At 39.0% G+C, this 27,435-nt stretch overlaps 2 protein-coding genes across 7 annotated transcripts; one reads left to right on the forward strand and one right to left on the reverse strand.

Moving 5' to 3' along the window:
* Positions 1-553: 553 nt before the first annotated feature.
* On the reverse strand, positions 554-3,163 carry LOC137731616 (octanoyltransferase LIP2p, chloroplastic). Its single transcript, XM_068470772.2, has 6 exons — positions 2,950-3,163; positions 2,833-2,877; positions 2,188-2,379; positions 1,851-2,115; positions 1,533-1,683; positions 554-1,312 (listed from the first exon to the last, which is right to left on the reverse strand). Exons 3-6 carry the CDS (start codon positions 2,355-2,357, stop codon positions 990-992), a joined length of 909 nt encoding a protein of 302 aa, XP_068326873.2. The 5' UTR covers positions 2,358-2,379; positions 2,833-2,877; positions 2,950-3,163; the 3' UTR covers positions 554-989.
* A 12,515-nt stretch (positions 3,164-15,678) lies between these two features.
* LOC137731948 (arabinosyltransferase XEG113) lies at positions 15,679-23,326 on the forward strand. 6 transcript variants are annotated; one of them, XR_015957937.1, is made up of 12 exons: positions 15,679-16,085; positions 16,844-17,134; positions 17,227-17,432; positions 17,532-17,637; positions 18,326-18,582; positions 18,785-18,920; positions 19,632-19,685; positions 20,664-20,777; positions 22,249-22,347; positions 22,438-22,557; positions 22,738-22,824; positions 22,946-23,326. XR_015957937.1 is itself a non-coding variant. In XM_088688083.1 (9 exons), exons 2-9 carry the CDS (start codon positions 18,881-18,883, stop codon positions 23,111-23,113), a joined length of 777 nt encoding a protein of 258 aa, XP_088544209.1. In that variant the 5' UTR covers positions 18,442-18,582; positions 18,785-18,880; the 3' UTR covers positions 23,114-23,326. The 6 variants fall into 6 exon arrangements, 2 of the variants coding, with proteins under 2 accessions (XP_088544209.1, XP_088544210.1); XR_015957938.1 differs by having other exon boundaries at positions 15,683-16,085; positions 20,687-20,777; XR_015957939.1 differs by having other exon boundaries at positions 15,776-16,085; positions 17,227-17,357; positions 20,687-20,777.
* Positions 23,327-27,435: the final 4,109 nt, after the last annotated feature.

Genomic DNA, 27,435 nt, shown 5'->3' on the forward strand with positions numbered 1-27,435 from the left:
GCCATTGAAATTTGAAACAAGCTCCACGGCCCATTCCAGGGGTATACGTTGGACCAGCGAGTGTTGGCATGTTCAAAACTTCATCAGTATCCGAGCACTTCTCAGCCACCTTCCTAAAAAAGACAACCTCGACCTTTATCGGTTTTGCAATGATGTTACCCCTTGATCTGTTCTCCCCTTTTCTTGATTTCATTTCAATTTTTGTTTCATTAAGATTGGGTATTATGTGTTCATATTAGAACTTTATCAAGTTTTTTTCTGCTTTGCTGCAGATATGGAATGATAGCAGATTATTGTATTCCATGATGTACATATAGTAGCAACTTGTATTTTTCTTTCGTGCACCATATCAACATGTATCGACACAAAACTGTCACCTATATCAATATGATAGCCATCGTATTAACCACAAGTATTAAAGATGTAAGGAACTAGTTGCACAGCTTCGTAGAAAAGCTCTTCCCAGTATCAAATGCAATTAGCTTGAAAGGCTCTTCAAGGTAATGTGTCAATTTAACCAATACAATGACATCATCATGCACAGAAATCAGTCTGGTGGAAAGCAAGGATTCGAACCTTAATCTTCTCATGTAGATCTTATAACGTGCATCGCTAAATACAAGTTGAGAGCCCTATCAATTTCAGTCTAAGTACACTCAAGTTTTCATTCAAACTGACGGTTTTTATTACAACTGTTGTAGCAAAAGTTGTTACAACGGTATTAAGAACCTCCATCGGAAATTGAATGCTATCTATGTGACCCCAGGCGACTTTATAGTGGCACTGAAAAGTATGCTAGGTTGTTACTTCTAAGGATGTAAAAGTAGCAATATGTAATCCTGCTCTAATGTTCTGCTGTTGTCATGACCTACTTCTCAGGGGACTCTTTAAAAATAAAACGCTCAGAGATCGTCAACATGCCATATCCATTCAGATCGACAAAGGATTTAGAAATGTAGCCCTCGAATAAATTCATTCCTATTTCAGATTCAGATGGCTTGTAAATCCAAACTTGACATGGTTTCATAATTGATTCTAACCTGGAAAACTTCTGAAAACTCATGGATCAAAGATCTACAAGTAATATCAAGTAGCTGGCCATCATCGGGATCAGGTAGATCTGCTATTCCACACTCTGCAGATGTCTGAAATTCCTCAAGCAAGCCTTTAATGCTTCCAACCTGATAGCCTTGTAACCCACAAGGTACAATCCAACAAAAAGGGGTCAAGTCTGTATTCACATTCACTGCTAAGCCATGATATGTTATCCACTGTTTGACTCGTATTCCAATGGCTGCCAGTTTCTGGTTTCCTGAAGAAAAATTCAAATATAAACATCACAGGAAAATTCCAGCTGCCAGTTTCAATACCAATATTCTTGGTTTTTAAACTTTTTTTCAACATGACTAAATTAAGAACAAGGAACCACTACTTGTAAGGAAGCTATGAGAGCAACAACCCGGTATTGGCAATGATAATAAGCTATAATACAAAAGGAAGGAGACAGCATGCCTTTGTTTTAAGATGCATACCATACCAAACACCAGTGAGGCCCTCAAGCCGAGATGCCTTGATACAGAATGTCTTTGAAAGAGCACGGATAATCACCTCCTCAAGTGACCTGAGGTACCAATGAAGATCCATCTTGTGATTTCGTAGATTCATAATAGGGTACATAACTATCTACAATGAAAAACGTATGCATCCAAGGTTAGAAAAACTGACCCTATAAACAATTAAGTCACACGTTCAGATTTTGATTCCTACTTTATCACGATGGGCTAACAAGTTCAAATTACAATGGCAACATCTTCGAAAACATAAATGTTTAAATTCAGGCATTGAAGTACCTGACCCGGACCATGATATGTAACCTCGCCGCCACGTTCAGTTCGATAAATGTCGAACGGAGCATCCTTGATATCGAATTTAAGGAACTGTTCTGAACTAGCAGTTCCCAAGGTAAACACAGGACGATGCTGAAGGACAAACAGTGAGTCTGGGCAATGCTCATTCCTCTCTATCAGAGTTTTTTTATCCTCAACTATGCTCTTCTGCCAATCCCATGCCTGACTATAAGGAACCTGCTGCTTGTACATATTGAAGCACTCACACCTGCACAAGTCCGAGTTGACCAGGTGGGTTCCGTGGGACATTATGAGTATATGAAATGATTTGGAAACTCACTCTCTTGTTGGCTCGAGAGAATAAAAGGTCGACTGCTGAGTTTTAAGATCTGAAACTTGATTCGATTTTGATAAGATCCGCAGAGAGAAAGACCGAGGAGGTTTATGTCGACGCTTAGAGATTGGGTATGTTGGAACAGCGGCGACACAATGAGTCACCCCAAGAGTCATACTTTAGGTGGTGTTTGGGCTCCTACAATGAAATGGACTGGGAATGAGAACGTAGTTGGGAAGGCAACGGAAATTTAGAAAAACATGATAAACATGCACAGTGCAGCCAACAATACATTCACATTGGTCGAAACAATATTAATAAAAAGCATAATCAACATGAAAGACCCCAAAAATTACATTGCAATTGTGGTGCAGACAAAATCTGTTACAGTTGACAACTTACAAGAAGGAGCTAAAAATATATATGCAAAGGTTGAATCTGACAGTCTGTTCCCAATAAACTAATACTTTGAAAGCGTTTTGACATTGATATTGAAGCGAATCAAACTAATATTTCTTGTTGGAAGCTTAGAGGTGAAGTTAATCTAACGAAGATAGGTTGAACAAATTCAGAAGTGTTTTGATTGATTCCATATGAAACAAAGGCACAGAATTTGCATTTGTGGAAACCACAATGACAACAGCAGCATACCTCAACAAGAAGGAACGAGCCAAAGAAAGCACCTAGCCCAGTGACCTGTCATTCAGAGAATTGAATTGAATTACAACCCTAAATTGAGAAATTACCGAAACTGATTGAATCTCTTACGCTGTGAATTGTGATCCTCCTTGTCAACGTCGCAGGGACACAAGCAGAGAGAAGTTTTGCAGCCGTTTGATCGAACCCAGACAATCATAGCCCTCCATTTTTCGTACCACTGGAGAGGAGAGGAGTCGTCGAGGCTGCGAGCCTGCGAGCAAGAGAGAAGTTTTCAGGGCGTCGGGTTATTTAACATGAAGACTCGGATATATTTTTTTTCCAATTATTTAATTATTTATATTATAACACTTGGTTTATTTAGTTGTATTTGTGATACATCACAAAAATCTCATATTTTTCTTTTAGCACCCAAGAGTTTGGCTTTTACGATGGAAATTGGATGGTGCTTAATTCAAAGAATTTTTAGGTATAACCAAAATTATTTATATTATAGACATTTTAATAAAAATTAATTAATATTAAATTCGTTTAATCAATTAATTATAGAATATAGATAGTAAATTCATAAAGTTTTTCGTCGAATTCTTCTATATGCTTTTGTAGAGTATGCTTTTGCATAGTTTTTCTATTTATCAGTGGCATTCTTCCTTGTTGAGGTCTCTTAAGCGATGGGCTCACAATTTTATATGGTCAGATGAGGTGACCTCAAAGAAGATTGTCATGGTTTCTTGGTCACAAATTTGTGCACTGAAAAATGAGGGTGGTTTGGGATTACGTGATCTTTGCTCTCCAAATCCTAATGTTCTCTTAAAACTTGGATGCGTTATTATTACTTTTGATTCTCCATTGAGTGTTTATTTTCGAGAGCGATTCCAGCTACATGGTCGTTTATACTATTCTTGTTACAAACGATATTCTATATGGCCTAGTGTTAAATCCATTATTCATATCTTATTTCATTAGTGTTGTTGGATGGTTGGGAATGGCTATAGTACCTCTGTTTGGGTTAATATTTGAATATTGGGCTTTAATTAAGGAAACCCAAGGATGCCAACTAAAAGGGAAACTTGCCCGAAGCCCAGCATTGAACCCAGAAGCAAATTAAAGCATTCTCAGCCAAGATACAAGCCACTTGCCTATAATTGAAATGACAAGTGATGGAAACTAACCTACTATCAGCCAAAGAGCACTTTCCAATGACATTGTTAGTAAAAAGTCGATGACTCACTACCCTCCAAGTGCTTTTAGGTAAGAGCAAAAGCTACAATAGTTGGGCCAAATTGTCTATAAAAGGGGAGGCAGACCCCAGAGACAAAGACACTCAAACAACCAATCAAACAAACATACAAACTCTGCTCTCAAGCCAGATTTGCATTTGAAAGCTGAAATCAACCCATATTCAGTCATTTTAGCAATAGTTTCCTTAGAAAGTTATCTTTTGTCTAGTGTAAAAGCTCTGCTACCTCCCTCAATGTTGTAGTATCGATTCCTTTTTTAGCATACAACCCCTGTAAATTCAAAGAGAAGTAACTGCAAGAAGTTCAACCTTGCCAGACAATGTTAAATCTTGCCCGAAGCTCTTCGTTCGTTTTCTAAATTAGTAGATCTATTGCTTAATGCATTCTCCAGCATGTATTCAAGTTATTTCCACCTTTTTTTCTATTTTAAGAGTCTCATTTGCATCTGGATCTGGTTAGCTTAATGGATATGTTTTCATTAAATATCAGTTTAGGATTAAACGAATAACTTAAGGAATTCTGGACTCCCTTCATTCAAACATACAAGACCATGAACTAATCCTTATTTACAAGGCAAGAAAAAGAACTTAATACAAACTTAACCCATCTGTGACAATTCTTTGGTAATAAGAAGTTGGAGTAACTTGGAGCGCAAGTAATCAACTAAAAACGCACTTGTTGAACATCTGCTATATTGAGATAGCAGTGGCACGCCTAAACATTTAGTTAGTTTTGATTGCGAGCCCCAAGGCCTACACCTAAGGCCCCACAAAGGCACCTTTTCAGAACTAACTTTAAGCTCTTATTGCAGCACACTAGGCAAGCAAGAGCCTGACTACCAAACATATACATCTAAAGTGCCAATCCCTTGGGGAGCTGTGCTGAGGTCCAAGAAGCCTTTTCTAGAGAAATCTTTGCCTGAACATAGTTTTGGCACACCTCGTGGGATCATATTAGTCTTGTATGCCAAGAAGGAGAAGGAAGAAGCGAAGGGCCACCCTAGTGTCTACTAAGATCAAGCATGACAGACCATCCAGAAGATTTCCCTTCCCTACGAGGACCAACTACTTTGGAGAGTCTGACTGCATCTAAGAAGTCAAGAGGAAAGGTAACTAATGAAGACTTATAAGCCACCATGGTGCAAGTGTTGAAAAGTATGGAGAAGATTACTTTGGAAACTTGAGGAGAAATAAGTAGACTCTATTCCTTAAAAGGAAGTCTACAAAGAAGATTAGATCTGGAGTACTTTACTCCAAAAAATGGTTATGCCAAGGAAAGGATGAGAGAAGCAAGCCCTGAAAAAGAACCCGTTGTGCCCCTATTTCCTTTGCTTGAGGAAAAGAAGGATAAAGGGAAAAATAAGGAAGGATCTAGAGTTAGTTAGCCAGTATTAGAAGAGATCTTGGAAACAAAATTGCCCGACCCCCTATTATTTTCACTAGATAGTAGGGGGCAGAGCGGGCAAGAAAGAAAGAATTATAGGATGCCCCAATTAATTGGAGAATCCAGTGGGAAAGTTAAGCTCACAATTGTGGACAAACATCCCCCTTATAGGCCACCACCATTGGCTAATAAGGGAGGAGGGGCCAGATCGAGGAAGGCTGAACTAACAAAGGAAACTTTCTCGGGCAATGATCGAAGCCCGAAGTGGGAACCTCCTAATACCCCACCTAATAATATAGCCAACCATTAACTCAGAGAAGAATTAGCCGAACTAAGAAGGATGGTGGTCCAGAATGCTCAACCTTAGGCTCACCCACTGTTTAGGATCACCTACCAGAAGCCATATCCAGAGTATATTGATGAACATAATTCTTTTCCCCTCAACTTTAAGATGCTCGCGCTTCACATTTTTAGTGAAGAATATGGCAGTGTGTCCTCTAGAAATCACATTTTCAAGTTCTCCAACCATTGTGTGGCATTTGAAGACAACCTTAACTATAAGTTAAGATTGTTTGGGAACTTGTTGGTTGGCCTAGCATCTCGGTGGTATTCTCTGTTGCCCCTCAATTCTATTGCTAACTGGGGGCAAATGGAGATGGCTTTTCATGAACAGTTTTATACGGTGGAGCCTGAGATGACTATGAATGATCTAGTGAAGGTGAAACAATATAAGCATAAGTCTACAGAAGACTTCATGATGAGGTTTAGAAAGACAAAGATGAAGTGCCAATCCCTTGGGGACCTATGCTGAGGTCCAAGGAGCCTTCTCTAGAGAAATCTTTGCCTAAACCCCTTTCAAACTTTTAATAGTAAAATGTTTAATCCAGCCAGTCAAGGATCAGAAAATGGTGATGAATAATGGTGGATTTATCCCTATGAAGCCCCTTAAAGACCAGAGTTATTCTTTGATTTAACAAAGGCCTCAGAAATCTATGAAAAGTTAGTGCAGGAAAAAGTAATTGTGCCCGACAGCACCAAGAATATGCCTAAGCTAGAAGAATTAAGAGGAAAAAAGTATTGCAAGCTGCACTATACCTTCAACCATTCCATAACTAATTGTGTCCAGTTCAGGGACTGTATATAAGACCTTATGGTCAAAGGAAAGTTGCTCTTAGATAAACCTCAAGCTAATATGATGACTAACACAGATCCCTTCCCAGAGGCCCCAATAAACATGATTAACTTGATTTGGGCTGAGGAGAGAAAAGGAAAAGCCACTTGGGAAGTAAAGGTAGAAAGAAGGCAAGTTGACAGGCCTATAGAATGAGTTATCACGTTGCCTGAGAAACCTAAAACAACCATAGTTAAAGGGCTGGTGTTGTGTAGCAAGTGTCAATGTGTATGTGAGCTAGAAGCACCAGCATCAGGAGTTATTATTGATCAAGAGTTAATCAGAAGAAGAGAGACGGAATAACAAAGAGCCCGTAGAAACATCATGCAAGCTGCTGAGGAGACCTCTAGAAATGTTTTCCAAAGATTAGGAAGAGATTCTGAACCAAAAAACTTGTTCGAGGTATTTAGGAATCACGAAACCTCAGAACAAGTGGAAGATAAAGAAGCCAAAATACCAAAATGGGTGGAGGTTAGGCCTCCTTAGCCAAGTTATGAAGGTAATGACGTCAAGATGAAAGGAAGAACAAAGAGCATAGTATCCCCAGTCACCAAGAATGACTCTGCCCGACTCGGGTGGAATGGTATGTAGTTGGAAAAGATGGGAGACCTGACAAGGAAATGAGAGCTTCTATGATTAGGAGAGTCCAAAGGCAACACAAAGCCCATATGAAATCACTAAAAGTTCCTGCTACATCATAAGCCTTTGAAAAAGTGCCTCATGGCAAAAGAAATCAACTTAAATGGAGGAGCAAAAATGAGCTCGAAAGAGCTAATAGCAAGACTGAAGGGGGGAGAGATCATGTGCCACAAAGCCCTTATTTGGGAAAGTACAAAATCTTAAGGAAAACTCAAGAGAATATGGTAATGATGTCAACCTCAAGATGGAGTCCAGAACCAATATGTTTTGGAACTATCTCGCCTGAAAAGAGAATGCCCTTAACTTTGTTGGTTGATACTCTTTGTGAAGTTCCAGGGCAAATGTCGAACTTTGGTAGAACTCGAGAGGAAAGGTTGCCCAAGCTAATGTTGCCAAAAGAAGCACATACATGGTTACATGAATTCATGGACCATATTAAGGGCAAAAAAAAAAAGGATTTACCTGAACCTAGCAATTCCACATAAATATGACATATGTTCTGTCTACTATGTTTTGCGCCAAGCCTAATCAACCTGCCACAATGGAGGGTGATTATTTGGCCACAAAACCTATGATGGCACATGTTAGCATTGAGGAAATAAGAAGAGATGCGGGCAGAACAGGTTTGCTCGAGCTTGCAAAGAAAGAGCCCAAAAGGGTGTATTCAGATAAAATGGTCTTTAGCCGCCCGAGTTTGGCATTGGCTAACCATCTCAAGCCCATATATGTAACTGCTCATTTGGAGAAGGTACCCTTCAAGAGGGTTTTGATTGATGGAGGAGGTGCGGTCAATATAATACCATTAAAATGATGAAGAAATTGGGAAGAAGCGAGGGAGATCTTATTCCGACTAACTTGATAATCTTTAGCTTCTCTAGAGCCATTACCAGAACTCATGGGATATTGCCCTTGGAGGTTGACTTGGGTTCCAAGCAAATCATTTTAGCTTTCTTTGTGGTGGACAATAGTTCTACTTATGGAGCTTTGCTTGGTAGGGATTGTATTCATCAGAGTCTCTCTATACCATCTAATTTGCATCAACAAGTAGCTGTTTACCATGAGGAAGGGGCTATGAGACTAGGGTTTTGGTAGATGGTAAAGGCCGAATCACGGCCATTCCTCCCTACTTCCAACATTGCAGAAGCCAGCTTTTATAATCCCAGTGTTAGGATTCTCCAATGCATAGGAGCTGATGAGAACGACCGCCCGACTAAGGTGATAGCCCAAAAGCTTCTAGAACAAGGATTGTTTCTCACTAGGGAAGAATGGGACAAACACCATATTATCCTAACTTCCCAACACCAGTAATGTTGGAACAAAGAAAAAAGGACCAAGTAGTTGCAATCAGGTCTTTAATCAAAAGACTGTTGGTATATAAGAGAGAGATAAAACAAGAAAGGGAAAGCTCGACCAAAGAACAAGAAAAATGGAAGGAAGAAGCTTCAAGCAGCTAGAACAGGGGTGAAGAAGAGTTTTTTGGAAAAGAGTTAGAAGCAGCCATAAAAATGGTTGAATGTATATATAACTTGGATTGGCCTGAGGATATGCTCGAGAGTCTGGAGTTGAATTTTTGTGTGCATAACCTCATAAGACAACACCAGAGGTACAAGACCCTTTAGAAACCATTGATTTGGGAAGTAAGGAGGATCCAAAGCCTATACAGATCAGTGGCCTGTTGGGAGCTGAAGATCGGGCAAAGATAGTCAGCTTTCTACATGAGTTTAAAGATTTTTTTGCTTTGCATTACATTTAAATGCTAGGTTTAGATTCAACCTTAGTAGAACACAAAATGCCTATTAAGGAGGGATATAAACCTGTAAAACAAGCACCATGGAGAATGTCAAAAGAGATCGAAAAGGTCAAAGAAGAGATTGAGAGACTAGTAAAAATTGGATTTATTAGGCCTGCCAAATATGTTGAGTGGTTGGCCAACATTTGTACCTGTATTAAAAGCTATAACTAATGCAGTTCAATGTTGTGTTAACTATAAAAACATTAATGGATCCACGCCTAAAGATGATGCTGGTTATAATTAGACAAAAATGGCTAAAGAAGATATAGTTCTTTAGCCAATAGTTTCCTTAGAAAGTTATCTTTTCTTTAGTGTAAAAGCTCTGCTACATCCCTCAGTGTTGTAGTATCAATTCCCTTGTGTAAACTTGTTTACCATCCATCCCTTTTTAGCATACAACCCCTTTAAATTCAAAGATAAGTGACTGCAAGAAGTTCAACCTTGCCAAACAAGGTTAAATCTTGCCTAAAGCTCTTTGTTTGTTTTCTAAATTAGTAGATATATTGCTTAATGCATTCTCCAGCATGTATTCAAGTTATTTCCACCTGTTTTTCTATTTTAAAAGTCCCATTTGCATCTGGATCTGGTTAGCTTAATGGATATGTTTTCATTAAAGATTAGTTTAGGATTAAATGAATAACTTAATGGGCTAAGGACTCCCTTCATTCAAACATACAAAACCATGAACTAAAAGTCCTTATTTACAAGGCAAGAAAAAGAACTTCATATAGACTTAACCCATCTATGACAATCCTTTGGCAACAAGAAGTTTGAGTAACTTGGGGCCCAAGTAATCAACTTAAAACACATTTGTTCAACATCTATTATACTGAGATAGCAGTGGCACACCTAAGCATTTAGTTAGTTTTGATTGCGAGCCTCAAGGTCTACACCTAAGGCCCCACAAAGGCACCTTTCAGAACTAACTTTAAGCTCTTATTGCAGCACACAAGGTAAACAAGAGCCCGACTACCAAACATATACATCTAAAGTGCCAATCCTTTGGGGAGCTGTGCTGAGGTCCAAGGAGTCTTCTCCAAAGAAATCTTTGCCTGAACAACTTCTCTTTGGGTTGATAAGTGGTTAGTTATGCCTATTGTGGAGGTTATTGGTGCTACTGAACTTGCTCATTCTCTATCTCGCACTAAGGTCTCAAACATTATTCATATGGGAAAATGGGTTATTTCTTCTATTTTTTTCTTTTACTTTTCCAGATTTGACTAAAGAGATTTTAGAGATGCCTCTTCCAATTGATGAGGACAATGACGTGTCATTTTGGGAAACTTCTACATTTGGAGTCTTTTCATTTTTTGATGGCTATGAAAATGTTCATCATCGGTTTCCTGTTAAGAGTTGGGCTTCCATTATTTGGCGTCCCTTCATTCCACATCACTAATCTATTTTAGTTTGGAAGATTCTTTTCAAAAAACTCTCAACAGAGGATCAACTTCAACGACGGGGCATTCCTATGGTTCCAATATGCCAAATATGTTACAATAACTCTGAATTTATGAGCCCTTATTCTTTTAATTGTGAATTTACACAACATGCCTAGTGTTGGCTTGCCACTCAATTTGGCACTATTTTTCAGTTTACTGATTCTTTCTCGGATTTATAGCTTGTTTTTGTGTCAAGCAGTTTTCTCCACAACTTCACAATGTCTGACCAACATTAGGGTTTTTCTTACTAATGACTATTTGGAAGATGCGTAATAAAATGAAGTTTGAAAGTAAGCCTCATTCTTTTTCATGCCTTTGTCATTCCACCTTGGCATGGATTAGGTAGGTGTGAGTTTTCACTCATGGTCATGTACGTGTTTCTCTGGATAAGCAACTTTTAATCTCTTTTGGAATCGCGGCTAAGTCATGTAAATTTCATTTTATAGTTCCTATTCTTTTGCATCCCCTCCATTTTCCTAGGTTAAGTGAATACAAATGGCTTTACTAAGATAAACCAGGTCCTACAGCTTATGGTGGGGTTTTCCAAGATTTTGTAGATTATTTTCTTGGTGGTTTCTCATTAGGCTTGGGGCATCGTACTTCTTTCTATGCGGAGCTTCATGATGTCATTCTTGCTATGGAGTTGGCCTACGAGCAAGGTTGACAAAATTTATGGCTTGAAAGTGACTCTTCTAGTCAAGGTTGGGCGGTGGGCTAGCGCCTAGGTGGCTAGGTGGGATCTAGTCGAGTGCCTAGGCGGCCTAGGTGGATTTAGGTAAATTTCTTATATATTATATAAATTAATTAAATTTACTATATCAGATGTAAATAATTATTGAATAATATGTTATTTCTTATAGAAGAATATACATATGTGAATGTTTTATGTGCATATATAATATGCTTGCCTAGGGAAAAAAAAAGAAAATATTATCTAAATAATTTATAATTTATATATATAATATATATATCCCAAACTTGTAAGTGGGTGATGACACATAACATTTATATAAATAGCCCATGCAAGTGGGTGGTCCTTCGTCATCAGTCATCACCCTTCAAGTAGTAGCTGTCCACCCTATTTCACATCACCCAAGGTAAACCTTAGTTATCACCAGTTTTTTACCTTGGAAAGTGAAATGTCATTTGTATAACTTGTTCGTTTCTTCTTCTTTGCCTTCTCAGAACCTCAAAATTGGATCTTTTAGTCTCTCTCTCTCTCTCTCTTTTTCTCTCTCTCTCTCTCTCTTTTTCTCTTTCTCTCTCTCTTCGCACTTTCTTCCCTTATCTTCGTTCTTCTTCTTCACCCTTTCAGAAGAATCAGAACCTCAAAATTGGATCTCAAATACAACTTGCACCACCACATAATGAAATGTTTAATAGTCTCTCTCTTTCTTTCTCTTCGCACACTCTCTTCCTCTTCGCACTCTCTCTTCCCCCATCTTCACAAAGACGAGCTGCAAAAATTCACCGGGGCTCTGCAAAATTGCAGCGAGATTCAAACCCCCTAGATTTCCCCCTAGCCCACCTAAGTCCTCCCCACCTAACTGAACGTTTTGGTCTAAATCGGGTCGGAGCTCCATCGCCCAGCGCCTAGGCGCCACCTAGGCCGATTTTTAGAACATTGCTTCTAGTGTGGTATCTTCCTTTGCTTCTGGTTCTTTTTGTCCTCCTTGGTCGCTTTAGACTTGTTGGAAGAACTGTATTTCCCAATTACAACACATGGTATTTCGTTGCTCTCATACATTTCAAGAAGGGAATGCAGTTGCTGATAAATTGGCCAATTTATGGCTTCTCTCGTCTTCACTTGTTTGGCATATTACTCCACCTATAAAGATTCTTTCTTTTCTAAAATCAAATTTATTGGGTATGCCAATCTACAGGTGTCCCCCCTTCTTGATGTGTGGTTTCTTTTTAACTTGTTTTTTGGATTTTCCTTTTTGGTTTTGCAACTTGTCTTGCAGGTTCTTACCTTTTAGGTTTTATTTTGGAGAGGTTTGGTCCATGTCCACCTTATCTTTTTCTTGTATTTTCTTTTTTCAAGAGGGTTAAGGTCTAATGCCCCATTTTTTTTCTTGTATTTTTTTTTTCAACCACTTGTTTTGTATGTCCTGACACACCCCGACCGAGATCAGGGCGTGCTGGCCGTCACACGAAGGTGACGTAGCCATGTGCGCGTGCGGAAGCTATGAAGATAGTAATATAAAAGTACGAATAGTTAAAAACTAGCATACAAAGTACTAAAACAAGTGCTAGCGTATGTGAGACACAATTTCAGAGCAAGTCTACAGCAGTCAAAAAGGAAAGTTGCGACATAAATACACCCGAAGGTGACCCTACAATGGTGAGTGTCTGTCAGAAATGCCGGGACGCCCTCTGGGAAAAACCACCGAACTTGCTAGACCACTAGAACCTGGAGGGGCGCAAAAACAAAAGCGTGAGTGGGCAAAAACAAAGCTCTTTGAAAACTCTTTAGCAAAATACATTATAACCCCTCGCCGTAAAACCTGTATACTTCCCAGAAAATGAACATATATACGTATGTATAGATATGCCAATCATGCTCCAAAATATGCCATTCATGCTCGAGAATATGCCACAACGGAATTTCATAATCAAATGTAAATGCTCAAGCGTAATTCACATCCATAACATATAATCTAGCAGCGGGGAGTTACCTAACGTGACCTGTACGGCTGCATATAGAGCTCCAATCTCAACTCAATAACTGAATCTGCACACGAGTCGGAACCACCTAATGTGGTCTGTACGACAAGACTGGGTGTAATATATATACGCTCTAGTGCTACGATCACGTGAAGACTGTGCGAATAATCGTGGGTCACCTACAAGTCGGAACCACCTAATGTGGTCTATACGACAAGCCTATGCACCTAACTTGGATCCAAGCTGAGCGTGTGGTGCGGGTGAACATCACGTGAAGGACTGTACCCTGGCCACGGGCGGGAGCACTAACACCGGGGGTGCAGATTATGAGCTCTCTAAGCATTTCAAACTACTACTGAATAACAACATGAATACCACTTACCTGGCACTTACCTGTGCGTCCACAGCACCAAATACACATATATATATATGTATGCCACTACTAATACATGCGATGATGCGTAAACGACATTCATATGATGCATGGCATAAAACAAATAACCTTTTCTATTTAATTTCTGGGAATATAAATGTATATAGGTATATACGGAAAACCAAAAACCCACTCACTGATAAGTGGAAGGGTCGTAGCCCCCCTGCCTCGAGTGTGTACGCTCGTCCTCGGAATACGAATCACCTATACGCGAAAAAGCTACGAAAACGTTAATTTAAAAGCACCTAACCAACTTCTCATACATTGCTCAAAATGGACAATTGAATATACCAACGTGCTCTACACACCCTCAGGATCACAACCATATTTTTAAAATAATTTTTGGACCTCTCACGCGCCCCCACGCGCCAAAATAGGCACGGACCTACGCGCCCCCACGCGCGGCCACGTGCCATGCACACTGACGGCGTCAACTGACGCCGTCAGGAATATTCCGTTAAACTGACGGAATATTCCGTTAAACTTAACTGACGCCGTCACTGCCGTTAGGAATATTCCGTTAAACTTAACGGAATATTCTTCTTTCTTCTCCGGCGAGACTCCGGTGCCGGAAAACTGGGAAAATTTCAAACTTAGCTTTCTCCTTCGTTTTTCAACCATTTTTCACGATCTTTATACCAAAATGAAGCTTAGGACTAGTAGAATCACGATAGGCTAGTTTTAAGGCCTAAAAATCATACGATCATACCTGTCTTCAAGCTCAAAACTCGGCCAACTTTGAACCCAGGTTTCCCGACGTCCAAACTCGTCCAACGAAACACTCCGAGGCTCCTTGGGACCTCACTAAGACATCTACAAGCTTAGAAATTCCAAAAACACACTAGTTTAAGGTTTGCATGAATAGTAACTAAAACGGACCTCGTCGAAACGACGTGAAAACGTTAGAATTCTTACCTGGAATTGGTATGGTTGTGCTCCTCACAACCTCACGAGTTCAATGGTGTAATTGGTTTCTTGATTCGTGAAGGTTTGAGTATGTTTGTGTGTGTGTCCGTATGTTGAAGAAGGAAGAAGAAGAACTCGGGGAGAGAGAGAGAGAGAGAGACAGAGAGACAGAGACAGAGAATAGACAAAGGGTGAGGGAATCCCGGGAGGGAAAGAGAGGGTATGAGTGTGTGTGGTCCTACAACACCACACAACACAACACTAATGTGATAAAAACGAACTAGGGGTAAAATGGTAATTTCATACGTACGTTCCAATAATTCCGGGATGGGATGTTACATGTCCCCCCTCTTTTCTTGTATTTTTTTTTATTTTTTATTTTTAATTTTAGTACTCCTGATGACAAAATAAGAAGGGTGTATTCAATTGAGATTTTGAGGGAATTTAAAGGATTTATACATTCATAGGTTGTGATGGAGTTTAATTGATTTGTAGAGATTTCATATAAAGTTTTGATTCAACTTCATTGAAATCTGAGAAGAGATGTGAGATTTATTAATACTTAAAATACATTACGAAATCCCTCAAATTCCCTTAAATTCCTTAACTTTTTAAATTTTTTTAAAATAAATTCATAATTGAATACACCTTATCAACTTTTTTTTTAAATTTTAATTGAATGCAGTTGGATTTCAAATTGTAAGATCCCACATCGCTCAGGCGAGTGGATCCTGTAAGCCTTATATGTATATTTTCATCTCTACCTGGCGCGATGCCTTTTGGGAGCTCAGGCTTCGAATTCCATCAGAACTTCGAAGTTAAGCGACTTTGCGCGAGAGCAATCCCAGGATGGATGACTCATTGGGAAGTTCTCGTATGAGTTTCCAGAAACAAAACCGTGAGGGTATGGTAGGGGCCCAAAGCGGATAATATCGTGCTATGGTGGAGTCAAGCCCGTGATGTGGTGGGGGCCCGAGTTGAGATGTGACACAAATAATTTTAATAAACCATCTTAAAATCTTGATTGAATACTCGTTGAATTTTAAAGAATTATTTAAAATCTTAGTTAAATATTTTTAAATTCATTAAAAGAATTAAAATTTCTCAAAATCCTAATCGAATATCCTCAAAAGGAACTCTTCATTAACAATAAATAGAAATTGTGAGAAGAACGGGCAAACATGCAATCTGGAAGAGTTGACCTCGCAGCTGGGCAGCCTGTGAGAGCAGCTAAGAAGACAAATTGAAATAAATCTCTCATTTTTTTCAGATTCAGATTGATTGGGATTTCAATTAGGGTTTTCGGTTTTCTTTCTTCTTCTTCCCTCCCAGAAGAAAGAAGAAGGAAGAAGGTAATAACGCGGGAATGGTGATCAAATAACCAAAATCGCCCACTAAGAAAAAAAAAAAATGGAAGGAAGAATGGGGTGGAAGAATGCGTTGGACAAGGCGAAACCAGTGTTCGCGACGATATACGCCGCTGTAATAATTGGGATTGTCTTCTCGTCTTTGTATGTGATATCCGCCATCTACTCCGGCAAGTCTGCAGCTGATTCCACCACATCCTGGCTTTCCCGTCGGTTCCCTCTCTCTCTCTCTCTCCCCGTTTTTTTTCTTACAAGTACCATGCATTATCCGCAAAAGCTTCAAATTTTAGCACTTACATTGCATATTTGAAATGGGGTTTTATGAATTTAATAATTCAACACATATGAAGTATGAACTTGTCTTTCTAACTAATTACGATGTCAACTGCTTACATACATTGCCAAGTGATGAAACTGATTCAGCTATTACATTGTAACCGGGGAACATGAATGCAACCTCATTTAGGAATTATATGATCAAATTTTTTACCTTTGGTGGTGCTTTTTTATTTTTTTTATTTTTATTTTTATTTTTTATGTTCCTTTCGGGTTGGGTAGAAGAAAAGGTGATCGACTCTATGGTTCTTGTTGTTATATACCAAAATTTCGAATTTATATATTGTAGTAACTGCCTTTGTATAACATATTTTCTTGCTCTTATTTTGCCGTTTTGGAGTTAGAGCTAATTTAGTGCTTTGGTCTATGTATGTATGTTTGAGTTCTGCACAGACTCCAAGCTTTGGATATATGCACCAAATTTTGTGTATATTTAATATTGACGTTCTATTATGGATTACCCTGCAGTCAGTAATATTGTATAACTCAAGACCTTTTTATTTTTTTTCAATGCACCCCTTGTTGCTATGGTTTGTGTTCATTCAATAAGCAATCTGTCTATTATCCCAGTCTCCTTGTTGTTCGTGCATGTGTTTTATTTATGTGAATGCATAAATTGTTACATATGTAGGTTCTCCTCCGTTAGAGCAAGCACCCAATGTTTCTCAACCAGAAATAGTTCAAGCAATGTCCACACCTTCATTGGGGCCTCAAAGCATGTCAACAAGACCTATTTGGGAAGCTCCCACACGCACAAAGAAAATGCCACCTTTGAAGAAATTTAGACTGAGCAAAGAGCTAGTTCAGCAAAGAGTGAAGGATAATGTCGTTATAGTGACATTTGGGAATTATGCATTCATGGATTTTATCCTGACCTGGGTTAAACACTTGACTGATCTGGGGCTTTCTAACCTTCTCATTGGTAAGCTACCCGTATTCTCAGTTTGTATGCATATATTGTTCCATTTCCTGAATTTTTTGTCTGCAACTCTGAGTTTGAACTTGATGAGTTAGGTGCAATGGACACCAAACTGTTGGAGGCTTTGTATTGGAAAGGAGTTCCAGTATTTGACATGGGCAGCCATATGAGCACAATAGATGTCGGATGGGGATCGCCAACATTCCACAAGATGGGAAGAGAAAAGGTTATCCTGATAGACTCAATCCTCCCTTATGGTTTTGAACTCTTGATGTGTGATACAGACATGGTTTGGTTGAAGGTACTTTGCAGCTAGTTTAAGTCTTAATTGTTTAGTTCCTTTGTCTGGCATGATGAGTTATCAAATTTCTTATAAATTATTTTCATTTTCGTGGGACAGGACCCACTTCCATATCTTGCTCGCTATCTGGAAGCAGATGTCTTAACTTCCAGTGATCAAGTTGTGCCAACAGTCACTGATGACAGGTTGGACATTTGGCAACAAGGTGAATATTTTGTATATAAATATTTCTCTTTTTGTTCTCCATTATTCTTTGTATGAAGCTATTCCATGTGGATGATTTTTGTAAAACTTGCATAACATCTGGTGATATGAAAATGTATCCCACCACAAAGGATTACCATGGTTTGACCGCTCTGAGATACTAGTACAAGATCCGAACTCTTCGTTTCTGTAGATACCTTCATTACTATTCTTGGGTGTTTAGGCACTTAGAAAAGAAAAAGAACTGCTGAATATGCTTTTTGTCCTACTCCTAAAGAACCTATACTAATATGTTACTCTTGTGTCTATTTGATTCTATGGATCTTCTTCTTGTACATATACCAAGTTGGATTAATATATATGCCAGTGTTGACTGTAGTATATTAAGGAATTTATGCACATGCTGTACGTTTTTGCAACTCCTTTCCTGGATTTAAAAGATTCACCAATGTCTATTTTTGAACATAAAAGTTGTGCCCGTGGTTAACAACTAATATGCACAGTTCACACTCTAGCCACATTGTTTCGTACAGTCCAATTTTGACTCCGGCTTAGCCTCTGGTCACCCTTGTCTATTTTTCATTTTCAAAGTTATTGCTTCAGTTACGGTTCGTTTTCATGATAGATAGATTTATGATTACCTCACCTTTGAGAATTTTAAAAAGATGTAGTATCTTCGCCTTTAACAGTTGGTGCTGCCTACAACATTGGAATTTTCCACTGGCGGCCAACAGATCCTGCTAAAAGATTGGCTAAGGAATGGAAAGATATGCTTCTAGCTGATGAAAAGATATGGGACCAGAATGGGTTTAATGATCTTGTACGAAGACAGTTAGGACCACCAGTTGATGAGGAGAGTGGACTTGTATATGCTTTTGATGGAAGTCTCAAGCTGGGAGTTTTGCCCGCAAGTATATTTTGTGGTGGGCATACATATTTTGTCCAGGTAGATGGTGTGGGTTTTATTTGATAGTTTGGACTTTAGATCTTCTTATTTTATCTTGGCAAGATTTATAGTGTTATTCCTTTTTTTTCATTAATTGCGCTATCAAAGTTAGGTGTCTTGCATGTACGTAATCCACCTAGGCTATAAAAGGTTTTGTTTCACATAAGCCCTAAGCTTTAATTCTTTAATGCTTTAATGACAGGCCATGTATCAACAGTTGAGGTTGGAGCCGTATGCAGTGCATACCACATTCCAGTATGCAGGTACTGAAGGAAAACGCCACTGACTACGGGAAGGCATGGTTTTCTATGACCCACCAGAATACTATGATGCACCAGGTACTAAAAGGAAATATCGCTGACATTGTGCCATACGTTTTATTTCTTCTCAATCTTATTAGGATGCATTTTTCTTTCAGTTGTTTGCTTTAACTGAATGCTTGGTATCATTCTTTGAATCATCTCTCCTAAGGTTTCTTTCCAATCTCATTGAACTTGATCTTTCACATTTACAGTTCTGCTATTTACTCTTGTACTAAAGAAACTAAGGTACAATTTGGTAGCTAGAATTAGCATTGGAATAGAATGGTATTTTCTATTATTTGGGGGAATGAACATTCTATAGGAATGCGAGACCATTTCAGTGTTCATTCGAAAAACACTATCTAAATCTTTTTTTCAGTCAGAACTTCAAACCTCCTCGTCAATCAAAAGGTTTGTGATTTGGAAAGGAATAGTTGATCACGTGAATACATGGATATGCCACTATGTCTTTTGTTCAAATAGTACTGATGACTATTTTTTATACAATTGCTGCTTCACATCGTTTGTAACAAGGTATTTGGAAATTTATGCAGGAGGTTTTTTGTCATTTAAGCCATCTATTCCGAAGAGCTTGTTGCTAGATGGGGAGCATAATGTTAAATCACATTTTTCTCTTATTAATTACCAAGTATGCGTGTACCTGCTTCTATTAACTTTTCACATTCATTGGACGGGGTTATCATAATGTTGCATCTTGTAATTTATATACTAAATGTTTTTCTTCAGATAAAACAGATAAGGATGGCTCTTTCTATTGCTTCTTTGTTGAATCGAACCTTGGTAAGAAAAATATGTATCTCTCCATTTTCTTTTATGTCAAAGTATATTTTGTTGGACTGAAATGTTATGGTGATGAATGGGTGAATGAATTTAGTTCCAGATCATTAAAGGAGTTTGAGATTGGTTTGTTTAGATGTAGCTGGGTGAAGTTACAATTCACCATCAACACAAGCGTTGATGCAATCATCATCATCATCTTACATGGAAATTGGGGCCTTATTCAAACATGTTCCACTGTGCATGCTTCATAAAATATCACGTACAAGGCTTGGTGTAATTTGTAAAAAAACAAATGTCATTCAAAAGTCTAAATCTTGTAAGGACCTACACGTTTAACAATATAGTAGGATCCTGACTGATATTCATAAGTACATAGTAATGTCTTCTGTGAGAATATAGAAATCTCAAATCTGATATTCTAAGCCTTGTATCTCTCTCAATGTATAAAATCATGGGCTTCTCCTCTAATAATCCACTGGTTTTTTAATGCATAGTCTAACTTTGACAAGGTATATGAGTGGGGCAATTCATCCACATTTCGTGGCCAATTCGGCCACACGTGCTCCATCTCATCCCATAATAAATTAATCCATCCGTTTGCCTCAGACCACCACACATGAGATGGTGTTGAAAATATAAAATTTTTACATCTGATATACTAGTGCTTGTATCTCAACATATAGTCTTAGGCCTCTCCGCTAGTAGCCAAGTGGTTTTCGATTGGATGCTTCAACTTTAACCCAGTGCAATTTGATTTGTCACTTAATGTACACTATAGATACTGTGCTCTGTTGTTTCTTGGTTTGGGTTATAAGGGACAAAAATGGGTCCTCTAATTAATCAAACAACAGTGCTAGGATATGTAGTTACGGTTGTAGGGTTTAGTTTACAAGTTTGGAATACATTATAGTTGAGATGAAATATGCATTTTTCTGCTTATGTATTTTAATCTTCATCTCTTTTATTTGGGATTTATAGGTGATGCCTCCACTGTGGTGCAGGTTGGATAAGCTGTGGTTTCCCCATCCTGGTGTTCTTGAGGGATCTATCACTCGACAACCTTTTATTTGCCCTCTAGATCATGTATTTGAGGTACGTCCAGTTTGTAGGAGCTAACTTTTTTCAGTTTGTTATCTTTGCTTCCTCAATAGACAAGATTGCTCGGAAAATTACCCTTGTAATAAAGTTTCCAATCCGTTGGTAGAGTTTGTTATTAAAGCAGCCTTTGTACTAAAACAGCAGGATGTGGGTTGCAATTTTTAAATTGAGTCGGTTACCATATTAACTCAATTTTCCTTTTCTGCTAAAGTTTAATTGTTTGAAGTAACGATTTGAATTACAATGTCATGGGACAAAAAGTAGTGATCACATTATCAACTTGGTCATCCTTGCAAGGGGCTCAATTAGAATTTTAGCCTTTTCCCCTCTCCACAATTTATACGTGTGACAGAGTCTGAATGACTATTTGTGCTGATTACTTTGCTGTTACTGGCATTGCTAAAAACTACTAGGAGTACTAGGAGTGTCAGTTGAATTTTCTGATTGAATCTCATTGTGATAACCCAATTGCCATTTCTTAGCATGATTTATTGCGAAGGGGGTTTTCCTAGAGGGGATGTTTTCTGGTAGCGTCTTTTCTTTCTTATTTGATTTTTTTTGTTTGGATGTGGTGCGACTGCCCCTCATGATGGTTGAGGGAATTGGCTTCCCCTTTTCTTTATTTATGCACATCATAATAGTCATCTGGTAATACAATGTCTTTTTTAGGTAAACAGAACTACAGATAAACCAGTCATAACTTAGGCCCCATAACATGTTTCATCCTCGTGGTTTATTTTGTCTCATACATGTCTATGTGGTTTCCTTTATATTACTCACAAAATTTAAGTTTGGTAGGAAATAAAGCACCTCTGTTGCACATGATTTTGGTAAGACTCCATCAAAATCACGCCTAATCTCTACTTCTCTTCCATCAATATTAATTTAAAATCAATGGTTTTTTTGTTACTGAGGAATGACATAAAGTGTAGGCGTCATGACGTAAAGCCCAAGGACAATATATTTTTTACGATCTAACCACAAGATGTGTTTCCAAAATTTTCCCTTTTCTCTATCCTATGTGTCGACCATTTGATATAAACATTTAAAAGGCATTGGCCAAGCTTCAAAATACTGTCTCTAATCCCTGATTAATAGAATATGAAAAATTTCAAAAAATTTCATGCATGGTTGGATTGGATACTTGAGAAGCTTAAATACAATAAACTGGAAAAAAAGGATTTGAGGAGAGAAAAAGAGGCATACAGAAGTTATTTAATTATTTTCCTACACCTGCCCGTGGACAATTTTGATTTTCTAATTTTTTTTCTTCACCATCGTCATTTGTCAAATCTTACATCTAGTTTAAACTGATTAAGATCCACTGTTTAGATTAATGGGTTTGTACTTAGTGAAGCTTCCTAACAATTGAACAAATAATTCATAGGAACATTGGTGTATCTCAAGGTTCTATTATGAAATCGCCTCTGGAAGTGGAAGCTAACAAAAGTGTAGTGTGTTGCAGGTGAATGTCATGCTTAAGGAATTGCCAGAGGAGATATTTGGGCCCCAAATCGGTATTAGAGAATACTCATTCTTTGACAATCCATTGATGCCAAAACAGGTAAATGAGTCTGAAAATTTTAAGTCAAAAGTATCAGTTTTATTGATTCTATCACTAAGCGGAAAACTTCATTTATGAACTTCGTTTTAGGTGAAAGAATCATGGCTTGATGTCCAGCTTTGTCAAGAAGGAACCAGAGACTCTGTTGCTTTAAACACTACCACCCCTTTAGGAGCACTCAGATTTCCAAAGAGAAGCAACGAAGAAGCGGTAATCTGAATTAATACGTGTGTGCACGTTTGTGCGTGTGTGAGTGCATTTTATTTCTTTCTTGAAAGAGTATACATTAATATGTGTATTTTATACCCTATTAATAAGTAGTGTCTTTTGAATCCTGATGTTCTAACTCTGAGTAACTTACACGAAATTGGTTTTCACTTGTATATGCAGTTCAAGACAGTATTCTCCTCATTCAAGGATGTAAAAGTAATTCAGTTTTCTTCTATGCAAGATGCATTCGCGGGTTTCACCGACAAGGCAAGCCTTTTCATCGTCTTTGGTGTTTCTGTTTTACTTTGGTTTTGTATTAATCCCTGAACATGCACTACATGCTTAGTTATCGTGTGCTGATGTGATGCTTTGTGAAATTTATGGTCAGGCAAGGGAAGAGAAATTCAGGAACCGTGTGAAGCGGTATATTGGTATATGGTGCTGTGTGGCCGAACACACTCCTGGTCACATATACTATGACATGTACTGGGATGAGAAACCAGGTTGGATACCTATCCCTCCTCAAACCCCTGAGGATGATCACCCACCACCGTGAAACCTAGCTACCCGTCAAAAGAAATACAAATCCGACTATCCGAGGAGCAATGGGGAAACGAAGAGGACTGCCCATCCATGTTTGTACACGGAGGAGAGGCTCCATCCATATTAAGAATCTGTGTATCAATCAAATTAAAGAAATATTTTTCAAGTGCATCATTCATAATCTTCATATATAGCTCCAATAAAAGAAATGGAAAACTTTTTATTATTCAGGCGCCGCCTTTTTTTTTTTATTTTTTTTATTTTTATAAATGAAAATAGAAAAGGATTTACGAGATTAACTATTCGTTAATAGTCGTGGGCTAGGGCTATTTAGTATTACGGTCTAGTAGTATTATTTTTCATTTGTAAGTAAGGTTTTAGGTTCGATTCTCGTCAAAGGCGTATTTGAAGCATTTTATTGGTAGCCTATTGTGAAGCTTAGTTCACTCTCCTACCCTTTTAGTGTAGATAATATCGTTCGTTAAAAAAAATTGAATAATAATCGTATGCGAGGCATCAACCCTGAAAGGGAAAGGACCATTGGACCCAGGGTAGGCCTTCCCAGCCTTTCTGATAAGAGTATAGGTGCTAACACCAGAGCCTTCCATGTGCCTATAATCTTGTGGAACTCCGAGGTCATCAAATAGGAAGGTGAACATGTGCAGGCTTTCCGGATGGTGGGAGAAGAAGTCAAGGATCCTCCAATTCTCTTGGATGTGGGACTTGGATTTCGTATTGAGAGCATGTACCATGTCCGGGAATTTCATTCCATCACGGACAAAAATGACGGGGAAATTATTTCCCACCAGGTCAAAATTACCGTGTTAAACGTTTAAGAAGAATTAGGTCACAACATGAGTAAAGAGAGGAATGGATGTATGGACAAGCAAAAACTATATGACTAAATGATTTCTAAGAACTATAGATGTTTAATAATAATGTTACCAAGAAATCAACAATCTGTACAATCAAAACAATACTTAACAAAAAACAAAGAAAAGAAAAGAAAGGAATGAACGCCATATTTCATGGAAGTCACCAATAGAGATACCACTGCACATCAATTACAAATAAATATGCTCTTGAATATAACTATGGTCACCGACATGTCAAAACTCAACTATCATTATCTAGAGGTCATACAACAACAATAAGCCATTGAAACCTCACCTCTCTGGTGTAAAACTTCACTGCAAAATGTTAGGACCACTTGGTTGTGCCTATCAGCCATAGTCCAACCCTCTCTTAACAGCCCTTGACTTGATTTTCTTGCTCTTAGCCCATGCCTCTTTTAGCTAGGGTTTATCTTCTAGCTTAAATATAAATAATGTAATGTTTCATGTTCAAGGGGAATGAATGAAACTTTCCTTTCTTTGTCTTGAACTTCTTGTCCCTTTTCCCTTGTAAAATTACCTACACTGTTTACAATTATTGCCAAATTAAGCTCTTGAACCGATCAGGTGTACCAATTGGTATCAGAGCCCATCGACCTATGGGCAAAACCACACCTTCCCCGAACTGTGACCCCTACGCCCTTGCAGCTGCCGCTGATGTTCTTCATGAGCATTTGCATACCCAGGTAGAAGATGTATGTGACTCTCTTTCCTCTTTGGAAACCCAACACGCTTTGTTCCAAAAGACACTCGACGACTTGAACACCTCCAATACAGCCTTCCAAAACATCATGACCACTCAGTTTGTAGCCTTCCAATCCTTGCTGCTGGATGAGCTATGTCTCCTCAAATCTACCCACCCAACTACCCCAACCTCGACCACTGCCTCACCCTTTAACCCTACCTCTCTGCGCCCCCACCACAACCCACCCTCAGCCTTTTTTCTATTCCATCTTCGCCCCCGCCACAACCCACCATCAACCTTCATTCCGTTCCCTCTTTGCCCCGCCCACAACCACCTACTCGGGTCTTGGTCTCTCGAACCCTCCATCCCCCAACTTCACCCCAATCCCTACCTCTATTCCATCTAATCGACCCAACCTATCCCCATCAACCATTACCAGTAGACCCAACTACTCTTTGCAACCACATGCCTCTTTGTCCCCTTTCTCTCCCCACCTTTACTCCACCATTTCGCCCGCTTCCCCCTCCTTCCATGTCGCACCATCCCCAACCCTTATTTCTACACCCCACACCCCTACAACCTTTGTTACCTACCCAAATCCCTCCCATCATTTAAACCCATCAAAATGCAACTTCCTCATTTCAATAGGGATGACCCTTATGGTTGTAACTTTGGTGTAAATGCATCTATTTGGATGCGGGGTTCTGAACAACTATATGGCAGAAATAATTGGGGCCTCTTTGTTGAACTTTTACTCCAACGTTTTGGTGGTGGTGATCTAGTCAATATTGAATCCTCAACTCACACACATCCAACAATTGGGCACTGTGGATGAGTATATTGCTAAATTTACTAAGTTCTCTTATCGTGTGATTGATTGGACCAACAACCAGCTGAAACATATGTTTTTGGGTGGCCTCAAAGAGGACATCAGCCATGATGTCCTCGCGTTGGAACTTGAATCGCTCCATCAAGCTCAGAAACTAGCTAAGATTTTTGAGACAAAGAACCAAGCAAAACGAACCTCTTGGCGACCATTCTCTCAACCATACCTACCTAAACCACCAAACATCCATACCACACCGTCCGTTCCCAGCTCTAAACCACCACAACACCATCTTGGTCCATTTAAACGGTTGACCCCTACCGAGGTTCAAGACAAAATCCATAAACGGGAATGCTTTCATTGCACTGAACCCTACGTTCCCGAACATAAATGCAAAGTTCCTATGATAGTGTTGCTTGATGCAACCACCACAGAGTATGATACCACCGAGTTTAATGATTGTACATCGGAGGATGAACCCACTCCCGATCCTTCGTACCACATGTTAGACCTTTTTACCATTCCAGGTATTAACTTTGGTTAACCGACAAGACTACAAGTTTCCATTGTATCCATCCCCATTCAAGTCCTCATTGATTCCAGCGTAGACTGCAATCTACTCCATACTAAGGTTGCACATCACTTGGGATTGATAATTGAACCAATTGCTCCAGTTCAGTTCACCCTCTCACAAACAAGTCTTTGCTTCATCCCGAGTTCCTAATGTGGAAATCAACTTGTAAGGCTATACACTGCGAGGCTCTTTCCTCCTTCTGGACATACCAAGTTATGACTTGATCCTCGATTCTAAGTGGCAAGAATCCCTCAGCCTTATTAGATGGCATTTCAGAAATAAGACAATGATCTTTTCTGATGAGGGCTCTACCCATACTCTCCAAGGCCTTATCACAACTCAACCACCATTCCAACCTTGTCACTCACTGCAACACACACATCCCCATACCGACCCTTCCCTTAACCACATCCAACCCTTCCCTTAACCATATCCAACCCTACCATACTCCTTTGTCTCCATCTCCTAACACCCACCCAGCCCTTATTTCCCTTTTGACCACCTACCAACACCTTTTCTCCATTCCCTCGAGCCTTTCCCCACCACGCCAAATAAACCACAAAATTCCTTTACTACCATATACCACACAGTCAACGTCTGGCCCTATAGATACCCTCATCCCCAAAAGGCTGAATTTGAGAAACAAGTGCAGGAACTCTTAGAATTTGGTCTCATCCGTAACAGCTGCAACCCCTTTTCCTACCTCGTCATACTTGTAAAAAAAAAAAGGACGATTCCTGGCACCTCTGTATTGATTATAGAGCCTTGAATGCAGCCACTATAAAGGACTATTTCCCAATCCCGGTTATTGATGAGTTGCTTGATGAATTGCATAGAGCAGCAATTTTTTCTAAGCTCGACCTCCGCTCTAGATACCACCAGATCCGAATGTACTCTGAGGACATTGCCAAGACAACCTTTCGTACACATGACGGCCATTTTGAGTTCTTGGTCATGCCATTTGGTTTATCCAATGCTCCCTCAACTTTTCAAGCATTGAAGAATTCAATATTCAGACCTTACTTGCGTAAGTTTGTCCTAGTTTTATATTATTTTATGATATACTTGTCTATAGTCCTACATTGGCCACTCACATCTCCCATTTGGAGACTGCTTTTCAAATATTGTCCACTCACAGCATGAGAGTTAAGCTTAGCAAATGTTCATTTGGCCAAGACAGTGGATTATTTGGGACACTCTATTTCGGGACAAGGAGTCGTTGTCAACAATTCCAAAATTCAAGCCATAGTCGACTGGCCAAAACCAACCACCATCAAATGCCTTTGGGGCTTCTTGGGTTTAACCGGCTATTATCGGAAATTCGTCCGTCATTATAGATTAATAGCCAAGCCACTAA

This window comes from Pyrus communis, chromosome 16, assembly GCF_041283825.1.
Source record: "Pyrus communis isolate YQ-2024b chromosome 16, ASM4128382v1, whole genome shotgun sequence".
Lineage (NCBI taxonomy): Eukaryota > Viridiplantae > Streptophyta > Magnoliopsida > Rosales > Rosaceae > Pyrus > Pyrus communis.